Consider the following 15065-nt stretch of genomic DNA (forward strand, 5'->3'; position numbering starts at 1 on the left):
CCTAACCCCCTACCCTAACCCTCCCTGGTAGGTGCCTTACCCTAACCTCCCCCTCCCCACCTGCAGCCTAACCCCTCCCCCGAGTGGCACCTAGACCTAACCCCTCCTCCCTGCACCCTAACCCTGCCTCCCCCCACAGCCTAACCCTAACCCCTCCTGCCCGCACCTTAAATCCCCCCCCCCCCCCACACACACACCCTAACCCTAAGTCCTCCGGGCGTTGCCTAAACCTGACACCCCTCCCCAACGTAGTACTTACCCACCCCGCTGTGTCGACGATCAGGATCTCGACGGTCGGGATTCCAGCGTCCATTTACTGGCCCCTTTTGGGATTCCGGACGTCGGGATTGTAACCGCATTGCATATTTTAGGGATGGTTTATTTCCTGCTTATCAGCGTGGTGATTGACACTACTACTTCCCAAGAGGGTCCCAGATACCCAATTTACAGGCTGCCTACTGGAATTCCCAAATGACTGAACATCTCGCTAATCTTCTTCCCCCAAAATCGGATATATTGTTGGGTTTTCTCACATTGACTCCAGTAACCTCAATTGTTTGTGCTGCTTGGTTCTGTTATCTGACGTGCATAACATAAGAGAACTGAATGTCAGTCTGTAGCAAAGTGTTTCTAAATTTAATACTGCAGAGTCGGAATATTTCTGTGAAAGGATCATCTTAAATAGATAGGAACCTATAAGCCATTTAAATGGAGGTTCTTACTGAGCTGCCAAGATAATTTCTGGGCTGATGCATAGACCTAGGTATCCATTAAAGCACACGACTGATAAACTGGATGCACAGCTTACATAATATTCCTGAAGCTGACCATTCATTTACTAGCTCCTTCTAGTTGCCTGTCTTCTCTGGGTTATATGGGAAGCTTTGCCAGTTGCATAAGTTCTAGATTTTAAACCAAGGTTCAGCAGGGTAGTATTGTCTAGAAAGTATCGACTGCATTCCTTCCTAATACTGGGCATATACCTGCAGATAAATGCATTTTATCCGATAGCCTGAAACCTATCCGATATCAATGGGCATACACTGTGAGATATCACACGATTTCTGGACTCTTCCCCTGGGGAGGGGACATTTCCCCATTCCTCTTCTGTGAAGGAACACGGTAATTGCCTGTCTGTCGGCCGCAGCAATTCCTACACTGCCCAAGGCAGCCGACTTTGAACTTAGAAAATATTGCATCGGACGGACACCCTGGACGATCTGTATTTTCAGATGTTCACAATGTCAACACTGATGAAATGTTGATGTGGTCAAAATGTCAGCACTGAGTTTTTAATGCAAGTCCAGCCTAATGGTAACCCTAAAGGCCCATACACACTGGGTGATTTTGAGCTGAAAGCAGCTCACTTTTGGTGTGTTGAGCTGCTTTCAGCTCAGAACCGCTCAGTGTGTATGCACAAGTGATGAGCGCTGATGCGCGCTCCCGCTTCATTGCCGGCGGACGCCGTTTATGTACTGGTATTACCAGTAGATGAACGGTGGGGTGAGCGGCTTTCCATAGCGTCCTGCTATGGAAAGCCGCTCACCCCCGCTGACATCGCTGGGCAGGGGGGAAAAGCGCTCAGTATTTATGCACCTTTAGACTAACTTTGAGACTAAGTTGCAATGTGCATGTGCTGCTGTGATCCCACTCACAATAAGGATTTTAAGGGAAAGTGACTGACAGGAAGTGACCATTTAGACGTGTTAACGTGGAGTTTATGGGGAGAGGTAGGGAAAACGCAGGCATGTCAAGCCCGTTTCCAGTCATATTTCTCTTCCGTCCTAGAGGATGCTGGGGACTCCAAAAGGACCATGGGGTATAGACGGGATCCACAGGAGACATGGGCACACTATAAGACCTTGAATGGATGTGAACTGGCTCCTCCCTCTGTGCCCCTCCTCCAGACCCCAGTAAGATTCTGTGCCCAGAGAGACTGGACACACACTAGGGGAGCTCTCCTGAGTTTCTCTAAAAATACTTTTTGTTAGGTTTTTTATTTTCAGGGAGACCTGCTGGCTACAGGCTCCCTGCATCGTGGAACTGTGGGGAGAGAAGTCAGACCTAATTCTTCTTAGTTCAAAGGCTCTGCTTCTTAGGCTACTGGACACCATTAGCTCCAGAGGGTTCGCTCACTTGGTGCGCCTAGCTGCTTGTTCCTGGAGACGCGCCGTCACCCCCCTCACAGAAGCCAGAAGAATGAAGCCGGGTGAGTATTCAGAAGATAGAAGACTTCAGTGACGGCAGAAGACTTCGGTAACGGAGGTACAGCGCGGCGGTCGCGTTGCGCTCCATGCTCCCTCACATACACCAACGGCACTTGCAGGGTGCATGGCGCAGGGGGGCGCCCTGGGCAGCAGTTACTGAGGTCTTTTAGCACTGGCAAAGCACATATTTTAAGTGCCTAGGCACTAAATATTAGACCCCCGCCAGTATAATTATTTAAAATTGAGCGGGACTACAGCGCGCCGGAAGGGGGCGTGGCTTGGCCCTCACAGCTTACCAGCGCCATTTTCTCTCTTCACAGCCGCTGCAGAGACGCTGGCCCGGACCTCCTCTCTCCTTATCGAGTACAGGGAGCAAAAGGTAAATTGGTGCGATTTTAACAGCGCAGTGATCACATATTATTTTGTCAGTAGTATATGGGCACTGGGGTGTGAGTTGGTATACTCCCTCTGTGTTCTCTCTAACAGGCTTCCCTGTGGATCTGTCCCCTATTGCCAGTGTGAGAGTGTGTGTGTCGGTACGGTGTGTCGACATGTCTGAGACTGAGTGCTCCTCCCCGGAGGAAGTTCCTGGGGGCGCAGAGAAGGATTTGGGAGTGACTCTGTCGGCACCGCCGACTGCTGATTGGGTGAATATGTTGAGTACATTGAATGCAAATGTGGCATTATTGTCTAAGAGGCTGGATAAATCTGATGCTCAGTCACAAACGTGGAAAAAATCCATGGAGGACGCCTTCTCCCAGGTGCAGGCTTCCTCAGGGTCACAAAAGCGTTCATTTACCCAAATAGCTGATACGGATACCGACACAGACTCTGACTCCAGTGTCGACTATAGTGAGGCCAGTTTGCATCCAAAATTGGTTAAGAGTATTCAGTACATGATTGTGGCTATTAAAGATGTTTTACATATTTCTGAAGTACCTGCTGTTCCTGATACAAGGGTATGTTTGTATAAGGGAAAGAAACCTGAGGTCATGTTTCCCCCCTCTCATGAACTAAGCGCGCTTTGTGAAAAGGCTTGAGAATCGCCTGATAAAAGATGGCAGATTCCCAAGAGAATTCTTATGGCATATCCTTTCCCCTCTGACGACAGGGAAAAGTGTGAGTCATCTCCCAATGAGGACAAGGCTCTGTCCTGGCTGTCCAAGATGGTGGCGCTCCCGTCTCCCGACACTGCTGCCCTCAAGGATCCTGTGGATCGTAAGCAGGAAACGACATTAAAGGCCATTTATGTCACTACGGGTGCCCTCCTCAAACCTGCCGTGGCGTTGGCTTGGGTGAGTAGTGCTATTGCTAAGTGGGCTGATAATTTGGCATCTGACATGGATACCCTGGAGAGGGATAACATTCTTTTGACTCTCGGTTATATCAGGGACGCCGCAGCTTACCTAAAGGATGCGGCAAGGGATATTGGCCTCTTGGGATCAAGGGCCAATGCCATGGCAGTCTCGGCCAGGAGAGCGCTGTGGATTCATCAATGGAATGCTGATGCCGACTCCAAAAAAGCTATGGAAGCTCTCCCTTATAAAGGTAGTGTTTGTTTGGTGTCTACCGCTACAGCGGGTATGTCATCTTTTCTTCCTTATGTTTCAGCACAACAGAAAAAGGCACCCCATTATCAGATGCAGTCCTTTCGGCCTAATAAATACAAAAAAGGAAGGGGCTCGTCCTTCCTTGCGTCGAAAGGCAGAGGAAGGGGAAAGAGGTCGCCTGCTGTGTCAGGCTCCCAGGACCAAAAGTCCTCCCCGGCCTCTACCAAGTCCACCGCATGACGCTGGGGCTCCCCTGCGGGAGTCCGGGCCGGTGGGGGGGCGCGTCTCCGACTCTTTAGTCAGGTCTGGTTTCACTCGGGCCTAGATCCTTGGGTGTTAGACATAGTGTCCCAAGGGTACAAACTGGAGTTTCAGGAGGTGCCCCCCCACCAATTTTTCAAATCAGCCTTGCCAGTTTCGATCCCAGAAAGTGAAGTAGTGAGTGCTGCGATACAAAAGCTGTGTCTCCATAGTGTCATTGTCCCGGTAACCCCGTCCCAACGGGGAGAAGGGTTTTATTCAAGCCTCTTTGTCGTGCCAAAGCCGGACGGCTCGGTCAGACCGATCCTGAACTTAAAATCCCTCAATCTGTATTTAAAAACTTTCAAGTTCAAGATGGAATCTCTTCGAGCAGTGATCTCCAGTCTAGAAGGGGGGATTTTATGGCGTCAGTCGACATAAAAGATGCCAACTTACACGTCCCGATATATCCTCCACATCAGGCTTTCCTGAGATTTGCGGTGCAGGATTGTCATTACCAATTTCAGATGGCTGAAATGATGGTACGTCTACGCAAGCAGGGTGTCACAATTATCCCGTACTTGGACGATCTCCTGATAAAGGTGAGATCGAAGGAGCAGTTGCTAAGAAATTTGGAACTCTCCCTGACGGTTCTGCGACATCATGGTTGCATTCTAAATTTGCCAAAGTCTCAGTTGATCCAGACAACTTGGCTGCCCTTCTTGGGCATGATCCTAGACACGGAACTGCAGAGAGTGTTTCTTCTGGCGGCAAAAGCTCTGGAAATCCATTGCATGGTCAAGGAGATTCTGAAACCGGCAAGAGTGTCGATTCATCAATGCACTCGAGTGCTAGGGAAGATGGTTGCGGCCTACGAAGCCATTCCGTTTGGCAGGTTTCATGCCCGGGTGTTTCAGTGGGACCTGCTGGACAAATGGTCCGGGTCTCACCTGCACATGCATCGGAAAATAAGTCTATCTTCCAGGACCAGGAGGTTCGGGATCCAGGATTGGGTCCTGCTGACCACGGATGCAAGTCTCCAAAGCTGGGGTGCAGTCACTCAAGGAAGAAGTTTCCAGGGAAAATGGTCAAGCCAGGAAACTTGTCTCCACATAAACGTTCTGGAGTTAAGAGCCATTTACAACGGCCTTCTACAAGCGGAACACCTGCTTCGAGGTCTACCTGTCCTGATTCAGTCGGACAACGTAACAGCGGTGGCGTACGTAAACCACTAGGGCGGAACAAAGAGCGGCGATGGCGGAGGCCACAAAAGTTCTCAGCTGGGCGGAAAAACACGTGAGCGCTCTGTCAGCAGTCTTCCTTCCGGGCGTGGACAACTGGGAAGCAGACTTCCTCAGCAGACACGATCTCTATCCAGGAGATTAGGAACTTCATCAAGAGGTATTTGCAGAAGTGACAAGGCGTTGGGGAATTCCTCAAATAGACATGATGGCGTCTCACCTCAACAAGAAGCTTCCGAGGTATTGTTCCAGGGCGAGGGACCCCCAAGCCAGTGCAGTGGACGCCCTCGTAACACCGTGGGTGTTTCAGTCGGTGCATGTGTTCCCTCCACTTCCTCTCATTCCAAAAGTGTTGAGGATCGTAAGACGAACAAGGGTTCAGGCGGTACTCGTCGTTCCAGATTGGCCACGGAGGGCCTGGTATCCGGATCTTCAGGAATTACTCATAGAAGATCCTTGGCCGCTTCCTCTCAGAGAGAACCTGTTACTGCAGGGGCCATGCGTATTTCAAGACTTACCGCGGCTGCATTTGACGGCGTGGAGGCTGTACGCCAAATCCTAGCTCGAAAGGGTATTCCCGGGGAAGTCATCCCCACCCTCCTTAAGGCTAGAAAGGACGTCACGGCGAAGCACTATCACCGTATTTGGAGAAAATATGTGTCGTGGTGTGAAGCCAAGAAGGCTCCTACGGAGGAGTTTCAGCTGGGTCGTTTCCTCCATTTTTTGCAGGCAGGCGTGGATGCAGGCCTGAAATTGGGTTCCATCAAAGTGCAGATTTTGGCTTTATCTATTTTCTTTCAAAAAGAATTGGCCGCCCTTCCTGGCACCGTGGGATCTTGAAGTGGTGTTACAATTTCTTATGTCTCACTAGTTTGAACCTTTGCAAAAGGTTGAGTTGAAATTTCTCACTTGGAAAGTGGTCATGCTTTTGGCCTTGGCGTCCTCAATACGGGTGTCGGACTTGGCGGCTTTGTCTCACAAGAGCCCATATTTGATTTTCCATGTGGATAGGGCGGAATTGAGGACTCGTCAACAGTTTCTGCCGAAGGTGGTTTCTTCGTTTCACATAAATCAACCTATCGTGGTGCCTGTGGCTACAGATGCCGTGGCGGTGCCAAAATCTCTCGATGTCGTAAGAGCTTTGAAGATTTACGTCACCAGAACGGCTTGTGTTAGGAAAACAGAAGCCCTGTTTGTCCTGTATGCTTCCAACAAGATTGGAAATCCTGCTTCCAAGCAGACTATTGCATGCTGGATTTGTAATACGATTCAGCATGCTCATTCTACGGCTGGATTGCCGTTGCCGAAGTCAGTGAAGGCCCATTCTACCAGGAAGGTGGGCTCATCATGGGCGGCTGGCTGATGAGGACCTCATGTTTGCTCAATCGGTGCTGCAGAGTCGTCCGCACTCTCCCGCCCGGTCTGGAGCTTTGGTATAGACCCCATGGTCCTTTTGGAGTCCCCAGCATCCTCTAGGACGTAAGAGAAAATAGGATTTTAATACCTACCGGTAAATCCTTTTCTCCTAGTCCGTAGAGGATGCTGGGCGCCCATCCCAGTGCGGACTGTTACTTGCAGTGTATTGTTAGTTGATGTTTTCGGTTACACAAAAGTTGTGTATTCGGTTATGTTCAGCTTGTTGCTGTTTTTCGTTCATACTGTTGTCTGGTATTCCTGCTAATCCAGTGTACGGTATGTTTGTGGTGTGAGCTGGTATGTGTCTCACCCTTAGTGTAACAAAAATCCTTTTCCTCGAAATGTCCATCTCCCTGGGCACAGTTCCTATAACTGGGGTCTGGAGGAGGGGCATAGAGGGAGGAGCCAGTTCACACCCATTCAAGGTCTTGTAGTGTGCCCATGTCTCCTGCGGATCCAGTCTATACCCCATGGTCCATTTGGAGTCCCTATCATCCTCTACGGACTAGGAGAAAAGGATTTACCGGTAGGTATTAAAATCCTATTATCTGCCGTCAGCCATGTGCTCCTACGTGCTAAACATTGCAACTGCACCTACTGCTGTGTCCAGTCTGCGCAGCCATAGGCCTACCCTTAGCCGTGATGTTCCCTGTGTTTGTGTATAGGCTGTGAATGTGTACACAGTGATGGCTCCGGTGGGCCTCTCTTCTCGTTTCTGGGCGGCAGCTTCACTTGCTGACATTAGCAGTTCCATAGCCTAGACAATCACAATGGCATTTTTATTCTGTCAACCCTCATAACTGTTGACATTCTTGTGTCGACATTGTCACTATCAACTTCATGGCTGATCCCCCTTATGAATACTGAAGTCACTGGTTTTGTTGACACAGCGGCATCCACTGTGTGTAGATAAGAGGCAGAGTTCAAATCCAGACCTGGCGGGAGAAAAAGGCCAAATGATTACGTATGTGAAATCTACAGCCAAGAAGTCTGCTGCCAGCCAAACAGGGACATTATTAGTGTGTGTCCTGCTCTGCTGTCCCCCTCCAAGCTGGGGACACTGAATACATTACAGGTAGACATTCTGCCACATTGCATGTGGTCGTTCAGGAAATGTCACATTGATATTGATCGTGCTACAATGTCATTCTGAATCTGCCTGTGTGCAAATTACATTTAGTGGTCGTGTTAATATATGAGGAAGTCCCCTCTAATAGTTGGCTAAACCTCTGTGTAGCCACACTCCTTAATCACTTTCCTGGCATGTTTGCTTTAGATGAGACCACACGAGGCTGGGCTTTCCCTGACATGGTTGCATCGGTATCCGGTCTCTTGGTCGACAGTAACTAGGTCGACAGTGTCTAGGGAGTCTATTTACTAAGCCTCAGGGGGAGTCAACAGAGATAAAGTACCAGCCAATTGGCTCCTAACTGCCAAAAAAACAGGCTGGGTTTGAAAAATGACAGGAGCAGATTGGCTGGTACTTTATCTCCATGGACTTTATCTCCATCCAAGGCTTAGTAAATAGACCCCTAGGTCGACCAACATGTTCTAGGTCGACAGGTCAAAAGGTCGTCATGATTTTTTTCAAAATTTTTCCTTTTTTTTGAACTTTTTCATACTTAACAATCCACGCAGACTACGATTGGGAATAGTAACCTGTGCCGAGTGCAGCGGTAGCAGAGCGAGGCACCTTGCCCGTGCGAGGGGACACTGTGCACTAATATGAGTTCCCGGTCACTGTACGGAGAAAACGACACAAAAAAACATAAAAAACTCATGTCGACCTTTTGACCAGTCGAACTAGACCATGTCGACCTAGCATCGCTGTCGACCTAGTTACTGTCGACCAGTAGTGGTTGACCTAGTTACTGTCCACTAATTGGAGTTCCCGGTCACTGTACGGAGAAAACGACACAAAAAAACCATAAAAAACTCATGTCGACCTTTTGACCAGTCGAACTAGACCATGTCGACCTAGCATCGCTGTCGACCTAGTTACTGTCGACCAGTAGTGGTTGACCTAGTTACTGTCGACCCTCCATACCATACCCAGTTGCATCTGATGCGACCAGTCAGAAAGCCTTGTATGTGGCTGATGGAAGGCAATCTTCCAGCAGCTGCAGCTATCAGATTGACCTCACGGTCCCTCTGCTTCCTAGTTCCCTTGCTCAAGTGATTGTCGTGCTGCTGATCATTGCTGATTAAAAAACAGCCCCTCACCTTCTTTGTGGCCACCGGTCGCTGCAGAGAGGAGCAACTTCCAGGAAAATATAGGGCCAGATTCAATGTCCCCCCCGCTCCTTCCTGTGATAGCGCCTTCCCGCAGCTATTCTAATGTGTCTGCGGATGGGCGTGTCAAGTTCATTTCAGCTCGCTATCCCCAGGGGATAGTGAGCTTAAATGCGCCCAAAGAGACCCGTTTGGGTGCCCAAACAGGTGTTTTCACGCTAGCGTCCATTACTTTAGTCGGGTTTAGGTGGTTTGCACGCCTAAACCCGACTGTAATGGGCGTGAACATTGCGATGGGGGGGGTATTTGAATATCGCCCCGCGATCTCCCGTCACTTTAGACAGGAGATCGGGGGTGCGATAACATTTGAATCCCTGCGCCATAGAGTTGTTGTGGTCTGATCATCGATGGTCAGAAATATTGGCCATCAGTGTTTGTACTGATGTTTATTTTAAAATGTTTTATTTATTTTAAATAAAATCGTATTGGATATGTTTTTAATAAATTTCTTAACCTAATTCAGTCATAAAAACCTGACAATTTATAAGCAGTTTTAGGAAACAAATATTAGGGAAAAGGGCCCTAATTTGCACACCTTAATTAGGTAGTGAGGTGCTACTCTGCTTGAGACTTAGTAATGTATACAGAGGGAAAAGGTAGCAGGTGCACTATCTCACACTAGCTCAACCTGTAGTAACCAGAGGCACTTAGCATATTACTGGCCAGGGCTATGAGCTTACCCACCGCATCAAGGTAGCCTCTCATTGGGTAAGTCCCTAACACTAACTATAGGGGTTCAGGTCCGAGGGGCAGGACACCCCAGAGCCACCCAGCCAGACAACCCCAGGGCATCGCAGGAGTGATAAAAATATAGGGTTAAAGAGGTAGGAGCAGCTGCTGCTGCATGTGTGAATAATGTGAGGAGTAAAAGAAAATTATGTGAAAGTGTTACATATATATAAAACAAACTATAAGTGACATGGAGTGATGAAATAGTGTTAAATTGCGATGCCCCAGGGACACCCAGCCACGGCAGGCACAGGGAGCCCCGCACCCCAGAGAATTCCCCCCATTATGGACTGCCATATTAAACAGAATGTAGGAGTCTTACCTCAGTGTGCTCATTCCAAATGTAAAGGCTAGAGTGTTGGACTATTTAAAATCAGAGGGGTGGGTGGGGCAAGGCTACCTTGATGCGGTGGGTAAGCTCATAGCCCTGGCCAGGAATATGCTAAGTGCCTCTGGTTACTACAGGTTGAGCTAGTGTGAGATAGCGCACCTGCTACCTTTTCCCTCTGGAAACAAATATTAGCCAGTTAAGTGGTTAAGCATGGGCCCCTACCACTGCATTCCCCTGGTGGGCCCTTCATTCCCCAGTCAGACACTGACCTCACATCTTTCTAGCTCATATCTGTCTATCTATCTATCTATCTATCTATCTATCTATCTATCTATCTATCTATGTATCTATCTATCTATATCTAGCAAATTATCCCAGTCTATCTTTTATCTAGCAATCCATCTATCTAATATCTGTCTGTTCTGTGAAATTTTACAAAGTGCTGAAACTCAACATTAGTTTTTTTGTAGTGTGACATTGTTTTATGGGGCACCTTTTAATTTTTCCACCTAGGGCCACGCAAATCCTAGGGCTGCCACTACCTATGAGTATCAAAATGGCCGGAGAGGTTTGTCGTCTAGTGCCATCTCAGAAAGGAAAAATGTTACTTCAAACCAAAGGCTACTTGTTGTCCAAGAACAAGCAAAGAGGAGATATCTGGTACTGGCACTGTATTGAAAGAATCAGCGGACAGTGTACTGGTTTCGTTTGTACCACTCTCATTGACGGGGAACATAGATTACGCTCAGAAAAAATGCACAACCATCTACCAAGAATGGAGAAGAGTGATGTAGCAGATGCAAGGGCGCTAATTAAATACCGTGCCAAAAACACAGAGGAGTCTCCTACTGAAATTATACAGGCTGTTACAGCAGCAATGCCTACAGCAAGTGCAATACATATGCCCAACAGAGAGGCATTGAGGCAAGTTGTCAGGAGGATCCGTAGGAAAAGCATGGCTCCACGGCCTACGTCTTTACAAGAAATCAGTGTGCCTGTTAATTTAAGCAAAGTAAATGGCGTTAATGTCCTCGCAAGAGACGACACGTTTGGCAGTGAAAGGATTCTACTGTTTTCAACAGAAGATAATTTGCGCAAACTCCATCATGCGCCTTATTGGATTATGGATGGGCCATCCACAGCTTGTCCAACGCTCTTTAGACACCTATGTACAATTCACGCCATGGTTGGAACGAATGCGGTGAGCCAAACATTTGTTCCTTTAGCGCATGGCCTGCTCACCAGCAAAAGCGAAGAGTGCTACACTAGATTTTTGCAGGATTTGAAAGATTACGCAGCAGACTACGGTATTGAGTTGGCACCACAATATATTCTGACTGATTTTGAGTTAGCTGCCATAAATGCTGTAAAAAGTGAATTTGGAGGCAGTACTCACAAATGTTCTTCATTTCATTTGGAAAAATATATTTGGAGAAGTATTCAGTGCTCTGGTTTAGCAACGGAATATGGAGAAAACGGTGAATTTGCGCTAAAACTGAGGCTCTTGCAAGCACTAGCGTTTCTGCCGGCAAGCGATATTCCCGCTGCTTTTGAAGAAGTAAAAAAAGTTCTACCAGAAAGAGCCAACTCAGTTGTTACCTATTTTGAAGAAAATTATGTCTTGGGAAGACTTCGTCAAAATAGTTGTAGCCACCCAACAAGATTCCCACCTCTGTACCCACCTACTATGTGGTCGTTGAGTGAAAACAGTGACCTTCGAATTCCTGGTATACAAAACAAACTTGAAGGATGGCACAGGCGCTGGAACAATATCCTGGGGCAGGAAAATTTCGGAGTGCAGAACCTAATTAATTCTGTCATCACAGATCAACAGACCACAATGTCCAAAATCGAAAGGATAAAAACGCAAGCAAGAGAACAAGCCTTGCAGACTTGTATAGAACTGAAAGATATTGTTGACGTGCTCACATTTTTGCAGAATATCGCTTATAATTCTGTTCTTCATTGCATTTAACAGGCAGGTTTTATAAGCTAACTGGTTATGAAGTGACCTGATATAAAATGTGATGGCTCCCGGTTGTCATGGCAACATTCACCCATTGTATTATCCCTGGTTTACAAGCCACCTGCATTACAATTAGACTAAGGATGTTAGCTGCAAATACTAACGTAATAATCAACATTTTGATTGTTGACATTTTGTACCTGTCAGCATTTTGATGTCGACATTTTGATGGTTGACATTTTGTACCTGTCAACATTTTGGTGTTGACATTTCATTGACATTTTCACACATGACCTTTCCTACCAAACCCCTCAACTCATGCTATTCTCTATAGAGATAATAAGGTTACCTAGACGTGTATGGGCAATTAAAGGATTTACACTTAGAACAGAAGCACAAAGGAAAGCAATAAAAAAATCTATTGTTGCGATACCGATATATCTAATGTTGACTGACTACAAATTGTATCCATCTATATAATTTAAAATAGGGGAAATGTATGAACAAAATAAAGATAGAGAGATAGATAGAAATTCTTTATTGTCATTGTAAAAGAACAATGAAATTACAAAATGAACGAAAGGAAAGCCCAAACCTATTGTGAACAGTTCTTAAATCTTTACTGTCCATCTATAAAACCATGTTAGTTAGATTAGGAACACATTAATTGGGATACAGTAAATATGTCCATTTAGGGTGTAAACGCTTCCTGAAGTCCGTCCTAATCCTGTTTAAATGATCATTATTGTCTCAGCCAAATAGTTTGTAGATCTTCTCCTTCAGTTTTTCTCCTCAGATACTTGCAGGAACAAAGTATTTAATGCAAATATATAACATGAAGGAATAAGACAGGAAACATGCTCATCCTTTCCAAAGGCACCAATTCCTGTTTCAAAGTGCTGAGTCTCAAACTTTATGGCTCAGAAAATATTGTGTCGTACGTTATATAAATATTATCATCTCTGTAGAAAATACTGTGATATAAGTGATAAGTTTCTACATTATTTACTATGTATTAAAGATCACATAACTCTTCCATAAGTTCCTGTGGCAGTATTTGTAGTACAATTATATATATATATGTTATAATTCAATATAAATGTGTTTGTGTAACCTGCAATCAAGGATAGTGTGATCTAAGGAACTGTTCACCGTGTCTCAAGGGAGTTGGGGAAAACATGGAACTCGCTGTAGTGGGCACTTCTACACTCTAGAAACACATCCAGACTTTATGTTTGGGGTGGGGGGAGCAGTTTACCAGTTATATTGACCTCATAAGATAAATACATTGATGTGTATATGGATCCCTTTGCTGTATCCTCCATGAAGGTGGAGATAACTCTGTTCTGCATCTCCACCTTCGTCTGTGTGACCCCTGTGGAGAATAAATGCCTTTATAAACCTCACTCTTGTTATTGTAGTTACTGAGTTTATTTTTTTAACAATTGGTATCACAATATATTGGGCTTGTAGTGTATAAACCAAAATCCCAGCACAATCTAAATAAAAGCTTATTTAAAGACCCACAGTATAACCCCATGAAATCCCCAAGATAAATGCAGTAGCCTCTAATTACACCTTGCATCCAAGGGTCCACAGCTTGATCCACTGACTGTAGACGGAAAAAGGACACTTACCTAATGATCTGCCACTCTAAAGGCCCTCACAGTGCATTTGTAAGCTGGGGCTAGAGGTAGCTAGGGATGACAGAGAGATCAGTGTCTCCATACTGGGGGAGCAAATGGTGCTCACATAGAGAAATCAGTGTCTCCATACCGGCATAAGCATGGATTCACTGATCTCTCAATGGGAGGTACTGTAATTCAATTGTTTGCACCCTCGGCTGTAAGTGGCGGGTGCCAGACGGAGCAATTCAATTCAATGCTCACACACCCTCGTGCTAGCGAACAGGATTGTGCAAAAAGTTACACGTTTGGGTGCCCAAATGGCACTTTTTTTTTCGTTGTACCCAGCAATTTGGTCAGATTTTATGTGGCTAAACCTGGCATTGCAGGGCGTGATGAGCGTGTTAAAAAAGAATTGAATAGTGCCCCTTGATCTTTCGTCAATGTAGATGGTATATTGGGCGAATATAAACAATTAAATCGTCCCCATAAAGGTGCTCCTGACTCAACAGGTTGTCCGCAACCCGCTTCCTCCCACCGGGCAGTCATACGGGGCCCTTCCGGCAGGCAGAATATGCTAATAGGGTTAGGGTATGTGCAGACAACTTTGTTGCCCACACATATCTCAGGCTGTTGAGAGGCCGCCTATACCACCTTGCGGATAGTCCAGTTCTGATGAAAGGGTATTAGATGTCTTGTTATGTATGAGCCCTCTCACTGTGATTTGTGTTGACGTTTGACTACACGATGTTTGCATGCAATGGACGACTATCATGCAACAGGGCAATTATTGGCAGACTGTGCATGTGTCGCGATCATAATGTGCCTACGCAAAGGTTTTCGCTACGATCCCGCTCGCAATGAGGATTTCATAGAAAAGTGATTGACAGGAAGTGACCGTTTGGAGGTGTAAGCGATGAGTTTATGAGGAGTATCTGGGAAAACGCAGGCGTGTCATGGCCATTTTCGGGGTGTGTGTGGGGGTTTGCTGATGGCTGCGAGCTCGTATGTTCAAAATCATGGCGCTTGCGTCGCTACTGCTGTGTCCAGTCTGCGTTGCCATAGGGCAACCCTTATCCCCGATGTTCCTCATTTTTGCATTTAGTCTGTGACTGTGTACCCAGTTGAGAATGAGTTTGTGATGGCTCAGGTGGGCGTCTCTTCTCATTTCTGGCGGCAGTGTCACTTGCTAACATTAGCAGTTCCGTAGCCTAGACAATCGCACTTGCATTAGCGTACAAACATGAATTAGCCTCTATGGGCCAAATTCAGACCTGATCGCTAGCTAGCGATTTTTGCACTGCTGCGATCAGATAGCTGCCGCCTACAGGGGGAGAGTACTTTAGCTGTGCAAGTGTACGATCGCATATGTAGCAAAGCTGTACAAACTGATTTTGTGCAGTCTCTGCGCAGCCCAGGACTTACTCAGCCGCTGCGATCACATCACCCTGTCCGGGACCGGAATTGA

At 46.6% G+C, this 15065-nt stretch overlaps 1 protein-coding gene across 2 annotated transcripts in view; it reads left to right on the forward strand.

Moving 5' to 3' along the window:
- Positions 1-15065, forward strand: part of NMNAT2 (nicotinamide nucleotide adenylyltransferase 2) — a 96806-nt gene that overhangs the window by 36607 nt on the left and 45134 nt on the right. The window contains exon 2 of one of the 2 annotated variants that reach the window (XM_063939763.1): positions 10520-13378. The exons of the other annotated variant lie outside the window; for it this stretch is intronic. Within the exon in view, the coding sequence (XP_063795833.1) occupies positions 10551-11981 (1431 nt within the window). The 5' untranslated portion in view covers positions 10520-10550 and the 3' untranslated portion in view covers positions 11982-13378. Of the gene's footprint in view, positions 1-10519; positions 13379-15065 lie in introns of those variants that run through there. 2 annotated transcript variants of the gene reach the window in all.

This window comes from Pseudophryne corroboree, chromosome 9 (assembly GCF_028390025.1).
Source record: "Pseudophryne corroboree isolate aPseCor3 chromosome 9, aPseCor3.hap2, whole genome shotgun sequence".
NCBI lineage: Eukaryota > Metazoa > Chordata > Amphibia > Anura > Myobatrachidae > Pseudophryne > Pseudophryne corroboree.